Below are 23,710 nucleotides of genomic sequence, written 5' to 3'. Positions count from 1 at the left end.
TCATTCTTAATTAAGTGCTGTACCAAATATTACAGCTAAAAGATAACATTGTAACTAGTAACCATAGAGCAATTATCAAGATTAAAAAAAAATTAAACCTCAACAAATTAAATTAAAGACATTACCTGAGTAATGCATCCTTGGATCGCTGCCAGTTTCCTACCCTTTGAACTAAGCTCAAGTTAATTAAATGTTTAATTTTTTTTTTTTTTTAATTTTTTTGGCCTTTGGCATATTCATCTTTGCAAACAAATATTCTTACACCAAGAACAGAGTAGATTAGAAAAGTCAGTCAATGAAAAAAACAGAAGTTTACCCCCATTAAATGGCACAAGTTTACCTCTAGAGCTCTTAGTCCGTACAGACAAATGGAATGGAGGTGGCAGATTTTATTTCTCTGCCTTTCGCCCGGCACTACCTGATCCATGTCACATGTTTTACATTCAAAATTGGTGTATGAAATTAGAATTACAGTTAGTCAAGGGGCTGGGAACTGTGGAAAACGTTTGGAGGCTTTAAATTATATAAAAATAGATTTATACGTAAATATGAGTGGATAAAGGGGTTTTCTATTTACTCTTCATCTACCCACATACACCCAAGATTACCTGAAATTGTTCCGTCAATTGATTTGCTCCACCAAGTAGTATTTTTTATGGGAAAGAAAGAAGTGGCATGAGCACTCTTGCTTTAATCCCAGTTATTATTTGCACGTATCAGGGTATGTTCACAGATCAATTTGTCAGAATCCTTCACGTTTTCTGGGCCATCAGCCTTTGTAATAACGAGGTGGTACACAGCGCCGGCTGGAGACCTGAGCAGAACATCATAATTCACGCTAATAACGCCGCGATGAAGGCAGTTCATCAGATTAATGTATTGTAATCATTTCACACTTACCACAACACATCAAACTGTAACCATCATTTACTGGCCAGTATTAAGGCTCAAACCATTAATGACTTAAAAACAGAAAGTGCTTTTAATGTTACTCATTACTAATTAAAATAGATTTTGAGAGGAGGAAATGAGCCTTATTATTAATTCCTCAAGGACCGCTGAGTTTGAAATTTTTATTGCGGCGGCGCATCCCGAGGCAGCTGGTCCCTCGCCGGGCCCCGGGGCAGGATGCGGCCGTAGAGGAGGAGTTTGGCTGAGCTGCGGGTCCTGGGGTGCCGGCGGGGCCTCGCCCTGGGCACGGCCGTTTGGGGATGGGTTTTGGAGCTCCCCCCCTCCAAAAATGTGTGACCAGGGTGCGTTGCCTGCCGCAGCCAGCCCTGCGAGCAACGGCCTGCAGAGCCAGTCCCCTAATATTTATTTCCAGCTCAACGTTAAGCACCGGCAGAATGGAGCATTAGAAGCTGAAGCCTCTGTTATAAAATAAATCCTCACCACCGCAGTGTGCCCGTGTAAAAGTTGTTACCTTTCAAGTACTTTAGCCGTGCCTTTAGAAAAAAATGGTTTTCCCGAAGCCATGTAAATTCCTGGCGTAACAGATGCCCGAGGAACAGTTTTTGTCCTTCTGATCTATCAAGTCGCATTTTATTGTTCCGAAGCCAGCCTAGCGCAGAGCTAACCCCAGCCTGCCTGGGCAGGCGCTGCGGCCTGAAGTCCAGGCTTAGCTTTCCAGGGGGATGGAGCTGGAAAGTAAGAGCAATAAATATATTAAATACACTCTCCCACCCTGGCAGTCCCAGGAACACCTCTGTGTTTCAGCCGGGCTGCTCCGGATTCACCCTCGGTGTGGGTCAGAGCACGCCGCGGCTTTGCAAAGCGTTTGCAAACATTTGGGGGGTTTTGTTAAAAAACCCAATTGAGCTCAAAATTAACTCTCCCTCTCCTCCGTGTCCTGTGTCTGCCTTCTCCTCCCCGCAGAGTCTCTCTGGATGTCCGGGCAAGACGGGGCGAAGTTTCTGACCGGGCCCACGTTTGGGTGATCTCATCAGACTTTGAGCACTACATCATCACCGATAACGCAAACAAACTGGAGGTGGCACTCGACGGACTTAGGTTGTTTAAAATCTCTCTCATCATCTCATGAATCTGCTGTACTATAAAAACAACAGCTTTTAAAAGTATGTATATAAAACCCATTTCTTGTTCGTTTTATTTTCTTGATGGGTTCCCCCCCTCTTTTTAAACCTCTCCAAACCACATTTTTTCGTAGCATTTTGACATAGTCTCGTAGCCACGTAGTTCTAATTCTTTGTGTATCTAGCAAGAGCCTAACCATAGTGTAACTGTTTATATTAAGGGGTTTCTTTCGTTTTTCTTTCCCACCTCCCCTCCTTCTCCCTTCTGTTTTACGTAGTCGTTGTTGCTTAAAGGATGCTGAGATGGTGACAGGAGTCTCAGCCGCTGGTACCGGCTCTGCCCCCGCCGAGGGCGGCGGGGGGAGCAGAGCCGGCGGCGGGCACGGTTTCGGGGTGGCCTTGCAGGGCGCGGGGGGCGCGGGTGAGCAGCAGGTTCTCTAGCCCTTCTTTTCGTTTGTGGCGTCTTCGTTAACCTAATTCTATCTATTTTCGGCAATAAGGCAAGGACTACAAACTTTTTGTGCGTCCTTTTTCTATAAGTGCTTTTTTTTGTTGAAAGAGGTGATATAAGGTTTTTTGAAATTGTGAATTCTGAGAAAAAAAAAATACTGTAAATACAATTCCATTAACTACATATAAACTATTAAGAAAGAGAAATACAAACCTATTTTTGTGATGGAGTCAGCCTAAGGCAGTTTCTCTATGAAAACGGAAGAAAAAAAAAAAGAAAGTTTTAGACTTTTTGACCAACTGCCGGAGCTGGCCCGCGGGAGTTAGGTGATGCACACACTGGTCAGCTTGCTCCGTAGCCGTGGTAGGACCTTCCAGCTCTCCTAGCGTCATACCAGCATCTTCGCTATCAGACGTGCACAGCTTACAAAGGAACAGTCTAGTGGTATTTTTTTTAATTTAAAACCTGCTTTTCCCAAGACTGAAAAAGAAGCTACGGTTTTCCTATTTAACGCATTTACGGTTCAAAGCACACCTTTTTTTTTTTTTTTAATTTTTTTTTTTTTTAGTTGTTGTTTTAAACTAGATCAACTTGCTGTCCAGTCATTTCAGCAGCTCTGGGCACCCTGCGCAGCCCGGGCGGGGGCCAGGTCCCTCCTCCGCGCTCGCCTGCCGCAGGCAGAGCAGCTTTAAAGCTTGCATGGTTACCTTTTTTATCCATTACTTTCTGTATTAACAAATTAGGAAAGCAACTTCGGTTTTGTTTTGTTTTGGTTTTTTTTTGGGAATACCTCAGTGCTACAAGTTTCACCCTAGAAGCAACGGAAGATTTTAATTTATTGTAGTTGTAAACAGAATTTTAAAAAAAATAAAGTATAAAACATCATTGCACTGTGACTGGTAGGGGAAAAACTGACAGTTTCCTATTTGCACATGTTTAATATTTGGCTGTTATATATATGGTCCTCTGTTGGGGGAGGAAACTTATGAAGGATATTTTTTAATTTAATTTTTTTAATATTGGTAAATAGGCCTGCAACAGCAAACTAGAAGTACAACATGGTAGGTGGCATTAAGAACATACTGTAGTGTGGATATATTTCTTCTTTTTTTAACGTAATATTGACAAGTTTTATTAATATTTTTTTAAATTGTTACGTTTATAAATTTGGTACTTTAGGTACAGCCAGTATAAGACACTGAATGCGACATTTGTTAAAAAGAGCTGCTGCACTCCTATTTTTGTAAATTTTACTAACAAGTAGACTAACGTAGACATTCAATAGACAAGGTAGAGCAAGGCATCTTTAACAAAAACAAGGCACCATACTGCTAACCGAAAGGAGAAAACCTTGTTTTTCTTGTTTTTAAAAAAGAATCATGCTTTTTATGTAATATTTTAGGTTTTTTTCTTATTTCAGAACAACCAGGTTTAAGCAAAATGCTGGACGCTTTTTAAATATTGAGACTTGATCAAGTAATAAAATAAATAAAACAATTCTTTAAAAAATAAAAACGAAAAAAAACAACAAACCAAATTCCCTGAAATTAATGTACCGTCAGGGAATTTTTTATTGATATTTTGTCAATGTTGATGATGTACTGTACTACCAGTTGGTTTTCCTCTCCATTCCCTGTCACCTCATAGAATATTCTTTGTTGATCATTGTTGTATGTTAATAGTGTATAAAATGGCTATCTTGTAAGAGTGCTGTCCTGATGCTAGTGTAGTGAATTTTCCCCCCCTCTTTCTCTCTTCCTCTTCTAGTACATAATGGTAGGTGTATCGTAATTAAGGTTAAAAATTTAGATGTAGTTATTCAGATTTAGGACCAGTAAGGATAGAACTTTCTCTTATTTAAGAAAAAAATGCTAATAATTTTGGGAAGGTTTTCCTTTTTTTTTTTCTTTCCTCTTTTCTTTGTTTTTTTTCTCTTGTTTTTGTTTTGTTTTGCTGATCTGATGCGGTTTCAACTAACCAAAGGTCTCACAATGTTAAAAATGCTGGCAAACTCCTAAGGCATTTGTAGATCCCCACCCTTGACTTTGAAAAGGGGATGTGCCATACTACCTTAAATGCTAATGCTAGATATGCAAAACTGGATTTTTTTAATTTATTTTTTAAAAGAGGGAGGCACGGTATATTAAAACGATTTTACTAAGAGAAAAAAAAATATTTTTTTAAGAATGCTCAGAAGAAATTGCTAATCTGTGTGAATATGTTTTAGATGTTTATATACCTTTTGAGAAGTCCCAGTGGCCCATAGCACAAATGTCGTGGAATCCGATATGTTTTGATGTGGCTACCTAGACTAAGGTTCACGTTAGTCCCCCACTCATCTAGAAGTCCATTTCGAAGGGTTTTTTTTCCTTGTTCGTTTGTTTGGGGGTTTTTTGTAAATTTTTCAGCACAAAGGTTCAGCTCCACCTTTGTTTTAGTCAAGCACAGCGAGTGAAGGATCGTTCTGAGGGACGTTGCCCTTTTCTTTTTCCAAATATCTCATACGGACCCCGGAGTGACCAAAAAGAGAGGGATTTCCATCTAGGAGTGTGAACTGGCACGCGAAGGGCCGCCGGCGGGTTCACGCCCTGCCCGGAGCGCCTGGCACCGCGTCGGCCGTGCCGTGGGACGGGCCGCGTCCCAAACACGGGGGGCGTTTTGAGAGGAGTTGTAACAAGCCACAGGAGCTCAGTACCCTCCCCCCTTCAAAAGAAAAAAGTCCTTTGTGATTGGCTTGATTAAAATGAAGCCTGATCTGTCCTTTTTTTTTTTTTTTTTTCTTCATAAATGTTCATTTTAAGTTGAATTTGTAGCTTGGACTTTAAGGTAGCATGGCTCTCTTTGCTGTAAGTTTATTTTTTTTCCATTGTACAGCAGCGTACTGCTGGTGAATGTTACACATCTTGCTAGGCTAGTTAAACCATTGGGTAATTGTTGGTAATAACGACCTGAAAGGTGTTCGGATTTCTTTTCTTCCCTGCTCTGAAGCCTAGGATGCTGTTTTCATCTGTAGTGTGAATGAGGGCTAGCGACTCCAGCCACAGTTACCTTCCTGTTTCGTTTCTGCCATTCACTCAATGCAACATAATCAATAATAAAGCAATATAGTTTACTACATTTTTACTGAAGGCCAGCCATGGTTATGTATGATATTGCATATGAAACTGTTTACAAAAAAAAAAAAAAAAAACAACACTAACTCATAGCTGTCTTTTATGCTATGGAAATGTCTCTTGGGTGGAATTTTCTGAATTATTTTTTTTAGTGGTTTGGTTTGTTTTTTTAAAATAGTTCAAACAGAAAACTGAAGTTAGTGTAGGGTGAAGAGACAGGATGCATCGAAGACACACCGGCAGATCCCGGTCTGCGCACAGACACTGTAGAGTTTCATACGTACAGAATCCAAGTCAAACCCATTGCCGTGTGCGAACACTACGTGAGGAGATTCTGTAAGCTAAGCAATACTTTAATACTGTAATAAAAATTACCAAAAAATTTAAAAAAAAAAAAAAGTAGTTTGAGAAAGTAAATCCTCGTGATCGGTTCTCGGTTCCCAAACAGTCCGACTGTGTTGTCTCGAGAGAGCTCCGTGTCCGAGCAGGTGGAGCCCCGGCAGCCCGGGGGGAAGCAGGACTCGCCCGCGCCCGGCTCTCTGTTCTGTACATACCCGTAACACCACGCGTGGGCTCGTGTGTCGCGTCGACCGTCGTAGGTAGCAAATCCCCGTCATTCTCTGTTGTACGAGGTCTGAACTCCATCAGTACTAGGATGCAAGTCTAAGCATTTCAGGTGGTCATAAATGTACTTAAATAAACTATGGCACAGTGGCAGGCCTAGCCCTTCCTTTTATACTTTAGTATGAACTGATGAGAACTTTGGTAGTGACTTTTTTTTTATATATATACATATATATATGTATCTATATATATCAAGCATCTTTCAGGTCTCTGTGTATGGCTTTCTAAAGCCCTGTTGTAAAATACTATGTGGATGGGGGTCTCTCACATCACAGATGTGGAAAGTATAATTTTATATTTGTATTTTCAAATAAATAAGTTTGTGAAAGGTTTCCATCCTCTACTGTGGTCCAGAAATCAATGTGTTTGTCTGACGAAAAAATACAATAAACTGTTTTGAACAGATCTGTGGAGTCTCTTTCATTCAGGGGGGTGAAATGTTTAGTCCTGGGATGGGGGGGAGCCAGCGCATCCCATGCCCATCCCTGGAGAAGGTGTCAGTAAGGGGGACGTGGCAGCGTTGCGGTACCGCCGCTGCCAACCCCCCACGGACCCATCAAACTGCCATAAAAATAACCTGGCACAGGCAATGTAAGGTAAAGGACATCGGTGACAAGTGTCACCATTTTTAATGGCTTTTGCTCAACCCCACGTTCCTCACACATGTCCCGGAGGTCCTCTGCAAGCCCTGACAGAGGAGAAGAGCTTTACCCTGTGGCTTAGAAATATTTCTATCTAGGCAGCTGTGTATCTATTTATCAACCTCAACGTGTCTTAGAGATACTTGGAGGGGGACAAAAATCCTACCTGCTTTGTCCTTGCCTTCCCTTTGGGGGACCAGCTCGCCTTGCCTCGGAGGGGAGGGGGAGGCTGGCTGGGGGACAGGGAGCAGCACATCTTCAGAGGGACAAAACCCATCGGATTTCCCTTAAACAGCAACAAACCCATCCATGTGCCTCCCGGAGCAGCCTTTGGAGGGTGGGGGGGCGGCTGCAGGAGGAGGAGGAAGATGAGTCTGGATGCTCTGCGTTGGTTTGCCCTGGGTTTAGGCGGTGCCGGTTGGCAAGATGCAGCGATCCGGAGGGTTTCCCAGCCTGATTCATCCTCGTTTCTCCCTAGATTGAAGGTTTCTGAGCAACTTTTACTACCAGAGGAGGCTGGACCCAGGCACCCCAGGGCCACCCAGCTCGGGGCTCTGCTGAGAGAGCAGAGAAAAACCTCACACGGGAGAGAAGGAGAAACAGTCCCGGGCCCCCGCGGTGAAAGGCAGCGGAGCTGGGCTGGGAGTGGCACTAATCCCGTTCCCAGGAAGGGCGACGGGTGGCAACGTGTTCCCAGTCCAGTGGGATAAATTCCTCGGCCCTGCACATGTGCTCGCTGGTTATTTTTCTCATTAGGCACAACACACGCTCTCTGGCTCCGCACCCTCTTCTCAGCTCAGGTATTTCACCAGAGGATGTTTTACTTCAGCACTGAGGGGAGCGGAGCCAACTCCCCCCCCTCCTCATTACATCTTAAATATTCACATTATTTCACCTGGAATGACACAAGCTCCTGCAGGGAGGGGTACGGCCGGGATGCGGGTTTGGGCTGGGATGGGGGAGACGGTTCAGCCTCACCAGCACCCACAAACCTTCCCACCCCAACAGCCCCCACCACGGGCACCGGCTCCGGGTCCGGCCGTGCCATGGGGTCCCGGGGCAGGGACGGGGGGGGCTCAGCCGGGACGGTGCCGGTTGAAGGTCAGCGTGCGGCAGGACGCAGGACGGGCTCCTCTCTGGAAAGCAGTCAACACATCAAGCCCTTAATGGGATTGATGATTAGTGGAGCACCGAGGGGAAAATTAGATTAGAAAAACAAATGAAAATAATTTCGGAAGTAGTGTTTATTCGGGGTGGAAGGAGCTTCCACTGCGAGGGCTGCAGGAAACGATTTGACTGCAATCCAGAAGAAAAGGAGCACAGGTCTGGAGTACATTAGTGTGGTGGGAGGCCGGGAATAGCAGCCACTTAACCCTGTCATTCAGCAAACATTAGTGAATTATGAGTGTATTATATGTGGGGTTATGTGTTTTGTGAAAAGCCCGGAGGCCCGCTGTATCTGCACTAAAACGTTAGTGGGGGTCTGTGTCAAAATGTAAATTTTTATACCGACTCCGAAATAAAAATAAGATTTTGTGTTCGCCTCCCAGCTACTGAAATCAAATTGCAGCCAAAATCAGAGTTGTAAAATAAGCAAAAATTTCCCTTCCCTGTCAAATTAGTGCCCCGGTAAAGAAAACAAGGGATATAAATGTGATTTACTTCCTTTCCCTCCTGTCATAAACATTTATGACCGAGCCATAACGATGGGTTTCAGGAGGCAGCCAGGGCTCTTGGGGGTTTTGCAGCACAACCCACACGGCGGGCGCGGGGCAGCCCAGCCCAGGGGAGCCCCCACCACAGTCCTGCACCCCCGTGCCTGTCCTGTGCCACAGGGCCACAACCCTGCGATACCCCACTCCAGGGGAGGCTGTCCTGGCTGTCCTGGGGACACGGGCGATACTTCCCGGGTTTATTAACCTGCGGCGCAGACACAAGCACCCTCCGCCGTTTCGGCAGAGCTGTATATCCCCTGTCAGGCACCTCGAGGCTGCGGTTCGGCAGCAGAAACCAAGCCAGCATTTATTAATTATGAGCTTAAGCACTTCCTTTCATGGCTATTTACAAGGGCCTCCTCATTATTAATAAAGAATAATAAAATAGAGGGTTTTTAAAGCTCATTTGTTCCGCAGGGTACTGATCCCTGCGGCGGGTGCGAGCCTGGATGCCACCCAGCGCACAGCCCGAGAGCACCAAGCACTGAAACCCTGATTATAATGACATCCCCACCCCCCCTAAAAAAAAAAAACAAAAAAAAACCTTTATACCATTCTGCATTCAATTATTTTAAATATCATAACACAAGGAACAATGGCAGCAGGCTCCACATGTCGAGGGTGCCTGGCTGCGGATTTCAGTTGGCCATGAGGTGATGGCAGCTCCTGTGTATAGAGAGATACTTGTAATTCATTAGCCATTTGCAAAGGGCACCGATACTTGACTTCATTTCTGAATCAGTCGAAGGCTGATTTCCCTGCTATTTACCTCCATGGCAGCAGCTGTAATTAGCGGTGGCGCAGGCTCCCACGGGCCGGGCTGGCGTCTGCCGCTCGCATCCACTCCTTGGTAATTTCTTGTCTGCAGGGCGAACAAAGAAAATGAAAAGTTTCTTTTTGGTATGAGTGGAAGAGCCCGGTCCTCGCAGCTGCTTTATCCTGGTGTGGCAGCAGGTCACCAAACCCCACAGCCCCAGCTTGGCCTCACCAACATCAATAACTCCACGGTGACGGGGTCGGGGCTGGCGCAGTCCCACCCGCCGCTGCATTTTCCGCAGGAGCAGCCGCAGAGCCTGGGGACCAGCCGAGGTGCTGGTGTGGGGACGGTGACAGTGTCCAGCACACACCCCGCTGCTGCCACTGGGTGCTAATTGCTGTGACATATTGAGTGGCATTCGCCTGGGGAGCGGGCGAGAGGAGCCCGCGCACCGCTCCCGCTCGCTAATAATTACTGATTAAAAACTAGTTAAAAAGGCAATGAAGACTGAAACGTGCATTAACCAAATGACCCCTGTCTCGAGCCAGCCACAGAGAGACGGGAGCCACCACGAACTCATCACTTGCAGCGTCTCCAAACAGCAGCTTGAACGTCCCCAGGATTTATGGTGCTGCCAGAGGCTCGGCGTGCCCGCACCGGGGCATCGGGGTAGGAACGGGGGCCCCGGAGCCAGGGAGTCCATCTGCTTCCAACCGTGCCGTTACACCCTCCACGTCGTTGTTTTCTAAGCAGGCAAGGGCACAGTGAGTGGTGTTAATCACTCCCCTGGGCAGGGTTTCACCGCTGCCCCCCCGACGCAAGCTGGGGTTGGGGTGCCTGTGTGGGTACCGGGGGCTGATTTGGGGTGATTACCCCCGCAGCCACCTCGGGGACTTGCCCTGTGATGACAAATCAACTCGACTGTGCACTTCAACGGGCAGTAACAGCTTCATCCCCAGCTCCAGGCTGCCTCGAAACCAAAAGCAGCATTGGCCACAATTCAGGTGCTGCCACCCACCCCTCGATAGGAAAATAAAGAGGGAGGCAGTTGCCACTATTTCTTACCCTGTAATTTTAAAAAAGTCTACCATAGTGTTTGGCAAGTTGGACAAAACGAGCCTCCTTTCTTCTCCAGCTTATCCATCAGCCACCACGGCACAGGGACCAGCGTGGGGCAGAGCTGTTCCTGCTGCAAACAGAGACCATGGGGCAGGGGGGGACAAAGGGAGGGAGACCCGGGGGGGGACAAAGGGAGGGAGACCCCCCTGCCAGTCCCCTCACTCAGGGGTGAAACTCTGTTCTGCCGGGGAAATGGCACCAGGAGCTGCCCCTTACCGGGCCCTGCTTTCCAAAAAGAGTCTGAATTAAAATCATTTTTCCATCCTGGTTACTGCACTTCACTCGCAGCTCCTGACAGCTTTGAGAATGGGCCCAATTGAACTCATCATTTCATATTGATTTGGGGTTTTTCTTCCCTGCCCTGACAGCTTTGCACTGAGGGTGTTGCAAATAATGCTGAGAGAAAGGCCACGCTCGCCCTGCAGGGCCCCCTGGCAGGCTGCTCCGGAGCCCTCCCTGCTCCCCATCTTTCCGGGGTGTCCCAGGAGCCGCAGCGGGGGGACCGGGGGCTTATCCCACACCTCAAATCCAGCAGCTTGAATTCCTCTGGCAGCAGCCCAGCCTGCACACCCGCCTCGCTGGGGATGCACCACAGGGCTGCTCCTCCCCAGGCTCCCCCCTCTCCTTTGCACCCAATTTTTCAAGTCCGCTTGTCACAAAAGCAGAATTTTTCTGCTTGTATGTGTCTGTCTTGGAGTGGGGAAGTTTGAATCGAAAATATTAGCGTGCATCGCAGGCTGGCTCACCCACCTCCCTCCAGACTTGGGGTACAGGGGACACCCCAGCCCCATCCCGCAGAGGTGCCCGTTTCAGGGGCAGCCCCAGCTCTTCCCTCAACCCCGTCCTGCCAGGGTGGCTCGGGCTGGCCCCCCCGGCACCAGAGCCCCTTCCCCAGCCCCTAAAGCCCCGCGCAGCCCCCCCAGCCCCCTTCACGGCCGCACTGTGTCACCTCCCGCGTCTGAAGAGCACCGAGCACTTGTGGGCACTGATGCAACATAAACATCAGCAAGAATAAGAAGTACGAGAGAGTACGTACTTTTGCCTTTTTTAAGCCTGCGGTGCCTTTGAGCCACTAATAAAACTGCTTAGGATTTAGACAGGGCTTTGCATCTTCAAAGCAAGGCAGCATTTTGTTCCTCCTCAGCCCCTTTCATCCAGAGATCCAAAGCGCTTCCTGCCGTTCTTTCACCACCTTTTGATGGGTGGGGGATTCCTCTCTTTTATCTTGAAAAAACGCCCTTGAACGGGGCTGCGGGCTCCAAACTCTCCCGAGCGCCCGCGGTGGAGTTGGAGCCACATCCCTGTGCCCTCATCCCTGAGCCACATCCCTGTCCTCTCTCCAGGGTGGCAACTGGGTAGCACAGCACCCGTCCACCAATGGGTGCTAAGGGGAGGTGAGCACCCCGGAGGGATGCAGCACCCAGGGCCGGGCTCAGCATCACTGGCTGGGCACCGGGCTCGAGCCGCCGGCGACCCCCCCGCAGCACCGCGGGGCTGGGGGCACGGGCAGCTGCTGGGGCATTAATAACCCGGCGCTGACAGCACACGCCGGTCCAAAGGACACGCGTCCGAGCTGTCAATATTGGTAGTCGTGACACTGTGTAAATGCAACCTCTCCGCTTTACGCCGCGCTGGCCCTATCGATCCGCACGTGCGGCAGCGCCGGGAGCTCCCAGGAGCAGGACGGCGGTAGGTCAGACAGAGGAAGGTCACCAACACGGCCCAGCCCCGGTGAGAACCGTAACCCTTTGCTGCACCAGCCCAACCCGGGGTCCTCCCGGCGGCTCGCGGTGTAAAGCCCTGGCTCTGCACATCCCCCTGCACGTCGCAGTTTGCATCAATCAAAATAAAACTAGGTCCCAAATGCAGCCCGTAGCGAGCGGGGAGATGAAGGTATTCCACCCCGAGCCTTCGGAGACGGTGCTGAACAATGCTCTGCCATTAGCAATCAGCATATCGGCGCGGCATCGCGGCCCGCTTCATAGAAAATCAAGAGGCAAAATAATTGAGTCAATAGCGATACGAAAGGATTGCTCCTTCAGCCCTATTCTTGTGCTAACAATTCTTCGGCAGGGCTGAAAATTCAAAAGCTCGAGGAATCAGAAAAGAATTGATTTGATTCAGAGCTTCAGCCCGGGCTGTATTTAACACATCATTTTTGCTTGCTCTACATATAATAGAAACTGTTTGAAGGCAGAAGGGCTGCCTTCTGTGGCGGGGAGGCAGGGGAGAGCAGGAAGCTCAGGGGCAGGAGAATATTCTCGATTTGCTGCTTTTCAAAGAGCGGCTGGACCCACGCCATCCCCGCAGACTGCTGACAGACCCCGGGGGCCCTCCCCACGCCATGACACCCCCGGGCTCCAATCCCCCCTCCAAGCATCCCCCCAGGCGCCAGCATCTGCCGAGTCCAGCTGGGCTGGTGGGTAAAACGGGACCAGAGAAAATGAAGGGAAGCAACTAGTGATGCGGATCGGTGCTCCGTGTCCTCTCTGCTTCACCGGAGCTGCCGTCGCCTCCATCCATCAGGCTCAAGGGCAGCTGCTGCAGTTTGAGGGCACAGGACACAGGGACGGGGACACCTCCCCTTGCAGGAAGGCAGAAGGTGCCTTTTAGATCCCTCCCTCACCCAGGCCCTGGCACCGGGTCGCAAGCACCTTCCTCCCGCAATCAAGTGGCAACAAGCAAAGATGCACCAATTCCTACCCAAAGGGGTGGGGATGCATCTACCATCGGCACGAGCACGAGCTCCCCGGCAGCTCCCGGGGTGCTGCAGTGCCGTGTCAGCGCCCATTTTCCGCTCCCCTCCCAAACTCCCACCTACCCGACAGCAGCAGCTGTTGCCAGCACCATGACAGAGCAGCCAGTCTTACATCAGGCCAAACCAGGCTTTATTTAACACCCCCGAGGAAGGAGCTGCAGAGCACCTCTCTGCCCAGGAGGGCTGGGGCGGGTGCTGCCCGCCACCCTGCAGCATCCCACAGGAGCACGCCACGCCATGCCTCGCTCCCCAGAAGAGCTCTCAGAGTTCAACCCTTGGTGCTGGGAAGTATCTCTGACAATCATCTACTTTTTGGCAAACACCCAAATATATTTTGATGACATCTGAAATCTTCTTTTGAAAGACCCTCTCCCCCTGTTTTTTTGTCTATGAAAAGGGGCAGGAAAAGACGGCATCTCGCTCCAGCATCCCACCCGCACTCCAGTTACAACAAAGATGAACCAGCGAGTGCACGATTGCCCTGGATTCCAGCAAACGGGATGGCAGTGACCATTGGAGAGGTCCAGTGACAAGAACGACCCCACAGTCCCCTACCCAAGGCTCTGCGCATACAAAACACACACAAACATCTTGGAGAAGACACTAAAACATCGGCAACACAGAAACAGTTCAGAGCATCCAGTCTTAATCACTTTCAGAAAAATCTAAATTAACTGCAGAATAAAAACCAGCATCAAACACCCTGGGCAGGCAAAGGGGCGAGCGCTAAGACCAAATCAGCAAAGCGCGTTTCTCCGCTCACGTAGCGCGTGTTTCTCTCTCCGTGTAGCACATAAAGGTCTTTAAATTCTCTGTGCAGGAGCTCCTGCACCTTTAAGGCCGCTACAGCCCCGGTGCAGCGCGGCTGCTGACACAGCGGGGACACCCAAACCACCACCCAGGCAGCTGATTTGATGTGTTGACGAGCAAGTCATGTTGCTATAATAAGAAGTGTTTATTTGAATAATAAGGTCAGAGAGTTAAGTAGTTGGTATTCCACTCGTATGAAGCAGTTTGCACAGTGTCACTAATAATTAAAGGGGTTTTTTGACTAATCTAGTTGCTCTTCCTAAATATACTCTACTCTGTTCAAGAAACTCATCAAAGCAGCGAAGTGATCTTCGAGGTTATTAATCTCCTTTGCTCCACAGCTGGAGCAAATTTATTTGCTTGAATTAGCATGTAATAAACTTATAATAAAGCTGCCATATCCCTTGCTTTAGAGATATAGTTTGTATAATGGGTAGTTAAATCTAGGTAATGTAGCAATAGTCTTTAGGCTCTGAGATCAGAGGAAAGGAAAAAAAAGCAGCGTATTGCTGTGTTATCGCCAGCGCTGGAGTGGCGATGGGATTTCTTCCAGGTCAGGCTGCCAGGAAAAGTCAGCCTTGTTAGAGCCCACCAGAGGGAGAAGTGGGGAGAGTTTTTTTCCTAGTGGGAATTCCTGGCTTTGGCACGGAGGCAGCATCGCTCCAGCCGGCATTGCCAGACGCTCTGGGCACTGGCAGAAGCTGCTGGACCCCAGCAGTGACCCCCAGAGAAACACAGCTTAGTGACACTGCGAGCCCAGCCACGTGTCCCAGCACCCGCTGCGCCTCCTCCCAGCCAGAAAAACAGGAATATTCGAAAGCTATTTAGCAACTCTCTCAATATTGCAAAGGAGGGATCCCCGGCAAACAGGCAGGTAACTTCCCCAGCTGCAAAAGGAGAATTAACCCCCAAAAAGTCCCCTCAGGGCTGGCAGCGAGGGGCAAAGCCCTGGGCACAGCACCCGCCACGCCGAGACCTGGCCAGGAGCAGCAGCGGGTGCTGGGTTGGCCCCAAACCCGCTAACGCCAGCAGGACGCGTGGGGCTGAAACCTTCTGAATTGGGCTGGACTTGGCACAGGGTGTCTAAGTAAGAGGAATTAATTTGTTTCAGTTCACTAAGTTGAGCTTTTATAGGTTGCAGTTTCCCTCAAACAATAAATCCTCTCGCTGCTTCTCCCTGCGTAACACTTGCTGCAGGATCCTTCAATAATAAGGAAGGGGCAGATGTAGACTAATGTGGGTGGATATCAAAGTTCAGCTGCACAGGGAAGGTTGGCCCCCACCCTTTCTCCTCAAAGGGTATTATTCACAGAGCCTCGGCAGTAAATAATTTCTCTCTCTCCATTTTAGCTCTTTTCGGTTTTCGCTAGAGCTGCTCTGTGCTCGAGAAGGGCCTGGGCATTAGCCAGAGGTGTCAGAGGTGTTAGACAAGGTATTAAGGAGGTGTCAATTTTGAAATAGCTGGGATTACAGTAAAGTCTAAATAAGGTGTAAAATAAAACCAAAGGTGATAAAGTCGTTGATAAGAAAAGCTGGAGAAAAATAGGAGTGCAATTATTTTTCATCCTGGTTGTTCACTCTCGCAGTGCATTATCTGTGGCTTTGCAAAGACTTAAGTAAGATTTTTTTCCAGTATATGGCATTCTCTCCCGGCAGCGCTGCGGCTCGCCGGCACCTCCACACAAACCCACGGGCAGCGGGCAGGAGCACCACATGCCAAGGAGAGGCTAAGGGGCTGCGGTTCCCCCGTAAGCCCTGCTGGGTTTTTGGAGAGGGCTGCTTGAACTGGGCTAGTCCTGGCTTTCCTAGACAGTTCTCCAGCCAGGCACGTGGTGTCCGACGGTGTATGAAATAAGCACAAGAAATTCCCACATCCACTTCGCCAGACCCCGACTGCCACATCCACACATTCACAGATTGTCTAAGGTTTGAAACAAACACTCATTCCAGGCAGATTTCCCTGCTTTTTAGGTCTTAGAAGAGATCCCCTCCACATCGGCTGGCCGCGATCCCGCAGGGAGCAAAGCCCAGCACTTACCCAGTGATTTCAGGCCGTATTTTTGCACTCTATCATCTATTTTCCTGTACAAGGCTCCTGTGGATGATCAGTTGGAATTGCTGATGTTTCTCCTCGCTCCTCCTAATTAACACATTTTAAATTCATAGCTTTTAAAATAATAAGTACTGGAGCATCTGTTCATGATATTCTCCAGGACAGATGCCCCTTCTCAAACACCATATGAGTTTCAAGAAGCGTCGAATTCCCCTTTCCCTCCCCAAGTATCAGTGTTACCCCGGGGAAGGTCTCTGGTATTTTGCACTTCTCCATAGCCTGATGCTCCCCCGAGGAGCAGGGCGATGCCCACCCAAAAATAACATTTATGAGCTTCTGCAGAGCCACCGAGGCCAGGGAGGCACCGGGACCACGTGCCTCCTCCTGCTCTCCAAGTGTCAGGAGGTTTCACCAACCACGCACCTGCTTTTACGGCTCTGCTGACACCCTTTTCTACCCAGAATTTAAATATACCACCAGGATCTTTCAATGTCTGTTTGTAAGACCGTTGCCCCCAGCCCTGGCAGAGGCAGCTCCACAGCCTGACCTGCTCTCTGCTTCCTCACCCCTCAGCATGAAATGGAAACGTTTCAGCGCATCTCGGGAAGGCTCAGCATCTTCACAGAGGTTTATGTTCTTAAGAGAGAGAGGCACCAGGATGCAGAGCTGTGTTAAATGCTCGCCTTGCCCCAGGGCTCGGCCGGAGGGATGCTGGAAGGGCTTAACTGGTAAAGTGAAGAAAAGCATCTACTATAAATATTGCCACAGCAAAGCTCAAGAAGATGCAGGGAAGTCAAACACTCCATCACCGAAGGGTTTTACCTTGGCTTTGCCCGCTGAAGGCCAAGTGCAGGGCTGACCTTGCTGCTCCAGCACTCTCCCAGCGTTGAGGACGGGCATCCAGTGGCAGCATCGGATCCACAAACCGACCTTGCAGCACAACGCACGGTATTGCAGAAGGGGGGGAATGTCTGAAGGAGAAACAAAAATTACTGAGTTACTGCATGTCAAAGAGCAATTATTTTGTTTCCATGCCAGCTCTGGCACCTGAAGTCCCCTCTTTATTAAGAGTGCTCAGCCTGTTGCAGTTCGGCTCCATCAGCCTCTCCTTTTGGGGTGCTTCAGATGCCCTCGTTGGGGTGGGCTCGGGTGATGCAGCCCCACAGGGACCCACCAAGGGTGGGTCGTGTCCACCACCAGCCCAGGGACCTGCCCAGCTCCTGGGGACCGTGGCTGCGCTCACACCAGCCCTGTGTCAAGACACACATCTCAGAGCACCCCACGTTTGCCATTGCAGTGGCGAGGGATCCAGCACTTGGGCCTGAGCATCTCGTCATGTCAGAGCCACCCCAGCCCCGAGGAGCTCACCAGCCAAGGAGAAGATGCCCAAGCACGGGTTTCACCACACCCTGCCCACCAACGGTCAACAAATTTGATTTCACAGCAGCTGGAAGACGACTTGCACTTATCCACCTGCCACAGTCTTGCTCTTTGACCTCAGAAAAACCACATCACCTCCAACTCTTCGGCGTCTGAGCCAGCACCCTTCATCCTCAGTCAGAGGAAGGACAGAGCCCTCAGAAGGACAGAGCCCTCACAATCCCTGACCTTACCAGGGAGCTGCCCACCCCCCAGCTGCCTCCCTGCCAGCCTCCTCCTCCTCCTCCTGTCCTTATCCAGGGATCCAAGGGGCCGTGCTGCAGAGGCTGACAGGTTTTGGAGGCTTTTGACCTTTGCAGGACATGTCCTGTCGCGCAGTGGAGAGCACAGCCCTCGGCACTGGTATTGTCCAGGCTGGGAAAATACAGGTATTTGAAGAGGAGGGTGTTGGTGAGGGCCGGGTTGTGCCTGGCTGTCAAACCCAGCTGTCACAGCAAAGGGACTCACCTTCTCCAGCAAGAAAACATCAATCATCCTGACAGCCCTTAATCAGGCAGAAGGAGCCTGCTCAGAGGCTCGACAGAGGATGGAGGGCTCGTGGTTCCCCCCGCCCCCCCCCCCCGAAGGCAGGCAGCAAATCGTGTAGGGGGAAAAAAATAATGCAAGAAATGATTCTGGATGGCAAATCAACAAATTAGCCTTGATTACTATCCGGGTCTCAAAACCTTCTTTTTCTCATGCTCGTCAGCTCTATCTGTTGAACCATTTTGCTCCTGCAGTGTTTATTCCTGTGCCGAGCAGCTGGAGCTTGGAGCAGCATCCCATGGGGGGACCAGCCCTGGGGTCCCAGGCAGGGGGTCCCCACAGTGCTCCCGGGGGACCCTCCTCCAGCAGCTGGGGGCTCAGCAGGGCCACCCGCAAGGACAGAGGTGCCTTTTCAGGAACCGAAATGGTGCAGGAGGATGCGGTGCCAAGATTCCCCGGCTCTGGGCTTTGAAACCAGCAGCACTTTGTGCAAGATACAAACCAAAATAAGGGTTTTTTTCCAGTAAAAATCCAGAGGAATCATTCTGGCAAGGAAAAAAAAATAATTATTTAAAAACGTGTTCATCTGCAATTCTTCCACTGCCTTGAAATGTTATTAACTGATTGGGTTTCATCACATCTTACTTTGCTGCCGCGGAGGCTGATTGTCCTGTATTTGCATTTCTCTCGGACAAGCAGCTCCGCCAAGCCCCCACGCTCCCGGTCCCCCTCGCAGTGGGCACGGGGCCATGCTCCCCAGCCCGAGCCCTGGGATGGCAGCGGGAGCTTTGCTCCGTCCTGCCACAGCTGAGCCATCAGGAATAGCTCCAGAAGGACTCCCGGGGTCTGTGGCCATCGGGGGGGACTGTCCCCTGGGCTGCCCCCTCGCTTGCAGCCCAGCAGCTGGGAAGCAACAGCATTCCAGATGTGAACTTTTTGGAGTTAATGTGGTTTTATTCTTTTAAATGGCACAAAACTTCCAGGCAGGCTGACATCAGCTGTGAAGGCATTTTAAAAAATGGATGAATACAACCAATAGATGGATGTGCTGGTCAAGTACAACCGGGGCGAGATCAGGTACATGAGCTTGGCGTACCTTCCCTCGTTATAGTCTTCATTAATAATGTCTTTACTCTGAGATTATTTCCGCCATCGCAGCTTTGCAATATACGCCACAACGCAGCGCACTGCATCCTGCTGCTATTTCAATCTTCTTACAGAACAAGCAGCAAAATAAGTGAGATTAAAAACCAACAGCAACGAACAGCCGTCAGTTTATTAGCGGGGAGGGGAGTTATTAAAGCACATGTTAATCACTAAGACCCCAGGCAGGGGGGGGTGGGAGAGGGGATGCGAGCAGAGGCTCCGCCAGCCCCACAGGCACCCAGCACCCCCCGGGACCAGCCCCGAGCTGTGACATTAAGTAACGTGAGCAGCCCGTGGCAGGTGCCCCAGGTCTGATGGGACCGTGCAGCCCAAACCCAACCCCCCCCCGCACTGCACCCCCCGGCCCCAGCAGCTTCTGCTGCAGCCCCAGAGGAAAGATCAGACACATCGTGTCTTCACCCCACTGGTCCATCAGACCCCACGTCCCGTTCCAACTCCAGACCCACAGATGGGACGTGTTTGTGCACGGGGACACAGGTGCCAGTGGGGCAGGGACAGAGTCCAGCCCTTTCTCAGCATGGTGCACGGTCCCTCTTGCCACCCAGAGCCATCACCACAACCTCTTACCAGGGAAACCAGCATTTTACAGAGCGAGGGCAATGGGAGAAGTGCCTCCTCTGCCAGGGCAGCAGCGACATGTTGCAAGTGCTGCTTTTCAGTGCTTAGGGGTGGCGTGAGCTCACTGAGACATCACAGCTCCTCTCCCCGGCGTCCCCAGGGGTGCCACTTCCATCACCCGCCACTGGAAACTGCCTCGGCTTTGTCAAGAGGTGCTGCGAAAAAAAAACCCCACAAGTTACTATTAAAAAGGCCGATGAAGGGACTTGTCTGGCCAGGTTCGCACTAGCCAGGTCTTACGCGCTCCATCGCGGCACACGTGTGACCCGCCGCGGGCCGGGGTTGTCACCCAGCGCGTCCCCAGCGCTCCCCACCCTGGCACACGCAGGCGGTGGAGGGAAGCGGCGATATTAAGTGGCTGATTTACATAGTAATCTGCGAGGGGAGAGATGCGCGGGGCCGCAGCTCAGCCTTAATCATAACACTTGTCATATTTGTGCTTCAACTGGAGGGGGGAGGAGAAGGGGAAATAAGTCCTTATTTTTTTTGCACATGCTATTTTGTATGAAAGCAGGGAGCTGCCACAGCAAATCAGACCACACGGCCCCCACCAATGGCTGGATCCCAACATGCCCCCCCGGCACCACGGCTGCATGCGGGGCCAACGCCTGTGGCGGGGTCTCATCCTGCTGCTCCGGGTCAGCATCCGTATCCCCCTAGGCACCCCCAGCCCCCTGGGGCAGAGGGGCAGGGCAGCCCAGCCCAGGGTATGTACACAGTGAGGGGGGGCTGCGGGGTTGAGCAGAAAAATCACCAACATTAAAGTTTTCAAAAAACTCAGGGCCAGGTGGCTGAGGTTGCACCCATGGGTGCCCCCACTCTCCTTACCAACATCTCACCAATTGTTTCAGCAACATATTTCCACTTTTTTTTTTTTAATATAAAACCATTCATATTTATGAACAGCTCTGTCACTACCATACGTTGTGCTCCTTTCCCATATATGAAACAAGCTGTTTTCAAGCTTTTTAATGATACAAAATTGAGCAAAGTCTTAGTAGAACAATTAGATAAAGGAGAGGAAGGGAGATCATTTCTCCCCATCATATAAGTTGTTGCAAGAGTTTTCTTCTCCTTGCAAGGACTGCAGAGATGGGTTAAATTTGGGGCCAGATCTGTGGTCACGCCAGAGGAAGGGAATAAATCTGCTCACCACCCCCAGCACTGCCAGCCCTGCGCTGAAAGCCTGAAGTCACCCCTGGGCTCTGCGATGCTGAGCTAAAAAGCAATAAATTTAGGAGCTGCTGTTTAGCCTTTCTAACCGTGAGCCGCCCGGGGAAGGGGTTCAGAGCTGGCTCGGCCATCGCGGGTGAAATCCGAATTTCAGGCGAAGCGCGGCAGCTACCAAACCCGGGGGAGCCGGGAGGCAGCGGGCACCTGCGGGATCAGCAGGGCGGGAGCCACCACCTCATCCTGCTTCTGGCCCTTAACGATCTGGGCCGTGCAGTTTCTTTTTCTCATTTAAGCTTGAATTGATTTTACGCAGAGAAGTGCACGGGGAGCTCTGGCTGCACGCACGCCCCCTTGGACGCTCTGGTTTCGGTGGAGCCATCCTTTACCGCTCCAGCCCATAAACCGAACAGTCCCCGCGCTCAATCCCATGGCCCAGTCGCTCTCCTGATTGCTGCATTCGCCACCTGAATCAACGCCGATCAGCTATTTCGAACCTGTCAGCTCTTATTAATGTAGCTCACAGCACGAGCAAACCAAGATAAAACAGCAATTTCATTAGTCCCCGTGTGCGTGCGTACTGTGCCCATGCAGAACGTCCCGCCCCGGCCCCGCTGCGTCAGGAGATTAATAGATCACAGTGAGAATTTGGGGTGGGGGAGAGGACCCCTCCCAAGGGCTGGAACAGCAGCACCCCCGAGCAGGCAAGCAGCACAGCTCCGGGGGCTTCCGCAGAGCCCCCGAGCCTGGTGTAGGGCGTGGAGTCTCGCCCAGTTTAAATATTAACCTCCCTAAACTGGTGTGCACCCATGCTGTGGGGGGACACCCCACCAGCCTGCAGCACCCCAGCATGACCCGGGCACACCCCAAGACTCCACTTCCCAAAACGGCTCCGGCTCTTGGACCCCGGTAAAAGGGTGAACCCCAAAAGGGAGCCAAGCTGCATCGCCACCGTGCCCAGCACCGGCTGCCTGAGCCCCACCAGCCCAGCCCGGCGCTGGACGAGCAGGCGGGGTATGAATATTGAGCATAAACAAACAAAACAATGGAAAAGTCAACAGTTTAGGGGAAGAGAGCAGGCCCCGCAGTCCTAAGGATTATTTTAAGTGAACGAAATGCCATCTCTCTAAATAATCAAACTCTACTGCTGCGACTCAGAAATTGCCACCTACGGCTAATGCTCCAATTTTAAACGCATCCTCAAGTCAATCTTTGTAAATTCCACATTAAATATTGATCAACCCCGGAGAGGGCTAATACCGTGTGTTTAGCATAGATGTGCCAAATTCAAACAGCAGCAGTGGAGCCCCCAGGTTTGCCCACATCCCGTCCCAGGCCACGGTGTTGGTCACAGCAATTGCTCCGCACCAGGGAGGTGGTGAGTGAGGGCAGAGAGGGGTTCGACGCCACGAGTGGGACCCCAGTCCTGGCCCAGCAGCTCTGCATTTAATTGGTTTTCATAGAATAATGACGACAATAGCAATAACAAGAAAAATACCATCCGGGGGATGGAAAAGACAGGGATCACCACAGGCAAGCAGAGAAGAAATTACCAATGTGTTCATCACGCTGCCAGACAAGAGCAGAAGCCTCTCAGGCCAGCGACCGGGAGCACCCACAGATCCTGTCCCAATGGGAGACCACCCTGCCCGGCAGCCCAGAGCAAGGTGCTGTAACCAGAGGACAGGACCAGCAGCTTTGACATTGCTCCTGGTTTTAACTCTTGGGGTTGGGGCTGCACGGGACCCCCAGGACCTTCCCGGAGGTGTGTGCAGTTGGAGAGCCAGCGTCCCCTCCTGCCAAACCCCCGCCGGGCGCATCATCCTGCGCTCAGGCGCACGCTGGCTCTCTTCTCCCAGACCGCAGCCTTACCCTCAGCCCTGAGCTAGAAGACCACGGAGGTTTCCGCCACCTCTGAATTTAAGAGACTTTATTTCCCCTGCATTTTTGAGGATTTTCTTACCTTCTTCAAAGCCAGCACCCACAGCCACTGAAAATATCGCTGCAATGGAAATACAAATATTAATATATGTGCACACACAGCCACTGTGTGCAAACATTAATAACTCGGTGAGCCCAGCCATTGAGGCTGTCTTCACGGGCAACGAGAACATCAGAAACGCTGTGCTGGACTGAACCCACCGCCAGTCTAGTCCAGAAGTTGGACTTACCAAGGACAAGCCAAATTCAATGAGGGCAACAAAGAGACTTCTGCTGATCCCAGCAGGACGGAGATGATGCCTGTATAAAATTCACCATCCCATCTGAAGCCTCTAGAAAGAGAATTAGTGTCATTTTTCCTTTTACTTCTTTAGATACCACCTAGCACCGAGCCCGCCATCAGGCCCTGTGAATCTCACTGGTTGGGTTGTTCCGAGGGTTGCTGCAGCCCCAAGCACAGCGCCTGCAGGGCCACCAAACAGCCCCATTTTCCTGCAGGTTACGCAGGGATGTTGCCAGCTGCGTGAGGCTGGATGACCATGATGAGGCATTTTGGGGATGCTTCATCCCACCAGGTTCCCAAATTCACACCAGAACCGGGAGGCTCACAAAGGTGAGGTCTGAGCCGCAAACACTTCCAGTGATGCCATCCAGGAGGGGTTGTTGGGAAACGATCCTTTTTATTTCTGAATCCCCAAACATCACCCGTATATATGCCTGGGGTATTATGAAAATCGTACTTGAAACCCAGATTCAAACTCCATTTCCCAACAACTCATACAAAATTTTCATTACAGATTACTGCCCTGTAGTGGAACAGAGGGCAACTTTATTA

General features: G+C 50.4%; 1 protein-coding gene across 22 annotated transcripts in view; it reads left to right on the top strand.

Annotated features, from left to right (window-relative positions):
* MSI2 (musashi RNA binding protein 2) overlaps nucleotides 1-6,626 on the top strand; it is a 255,858-nt gene extending 249,232 nt beyond the window's left edge. For all 22 annotated transcript variants that reach the window (XR_012631757.1, XR_012631754.1, XR_012631755.1 and 19 more), the window contains one exon: nucleotides 1,876-6,626. Coding sequence is in view for 3 of the 22 variants with exons in the window: in XM_074890673.1 (XP_074746774.1) it covers nucleotides 1,876-1,937 (62 nt within the window). In the remaining 19 variants the exon portion in view is untranslated. The remainder of the gene's footprint in view (nucleotides 1-1,875) is intronic.
* Nucleotides 6,627-23,710: the final 17,084 nt, after the last annotated feature.

This window comes from Strix uralensis, chromosome 20 (assembly GCF_047716275.1).
Source record: "Strix uralensis isolate ZFMK-TIS-50842 chromosome 20, bStrUra1, whole genome shotgun sequence".
Classification (NCBI taxonomy): domain Eukaryota; kingdom Metazoa; phylum Chordata; class Aves; order Strigiformes; family Strigidae; genus Strix; species Strix uralensis.
Note: the sequence above shows the minus strand (reverse complement) of the source record. Positions and strands in the feature narration are given on the sequence as shown.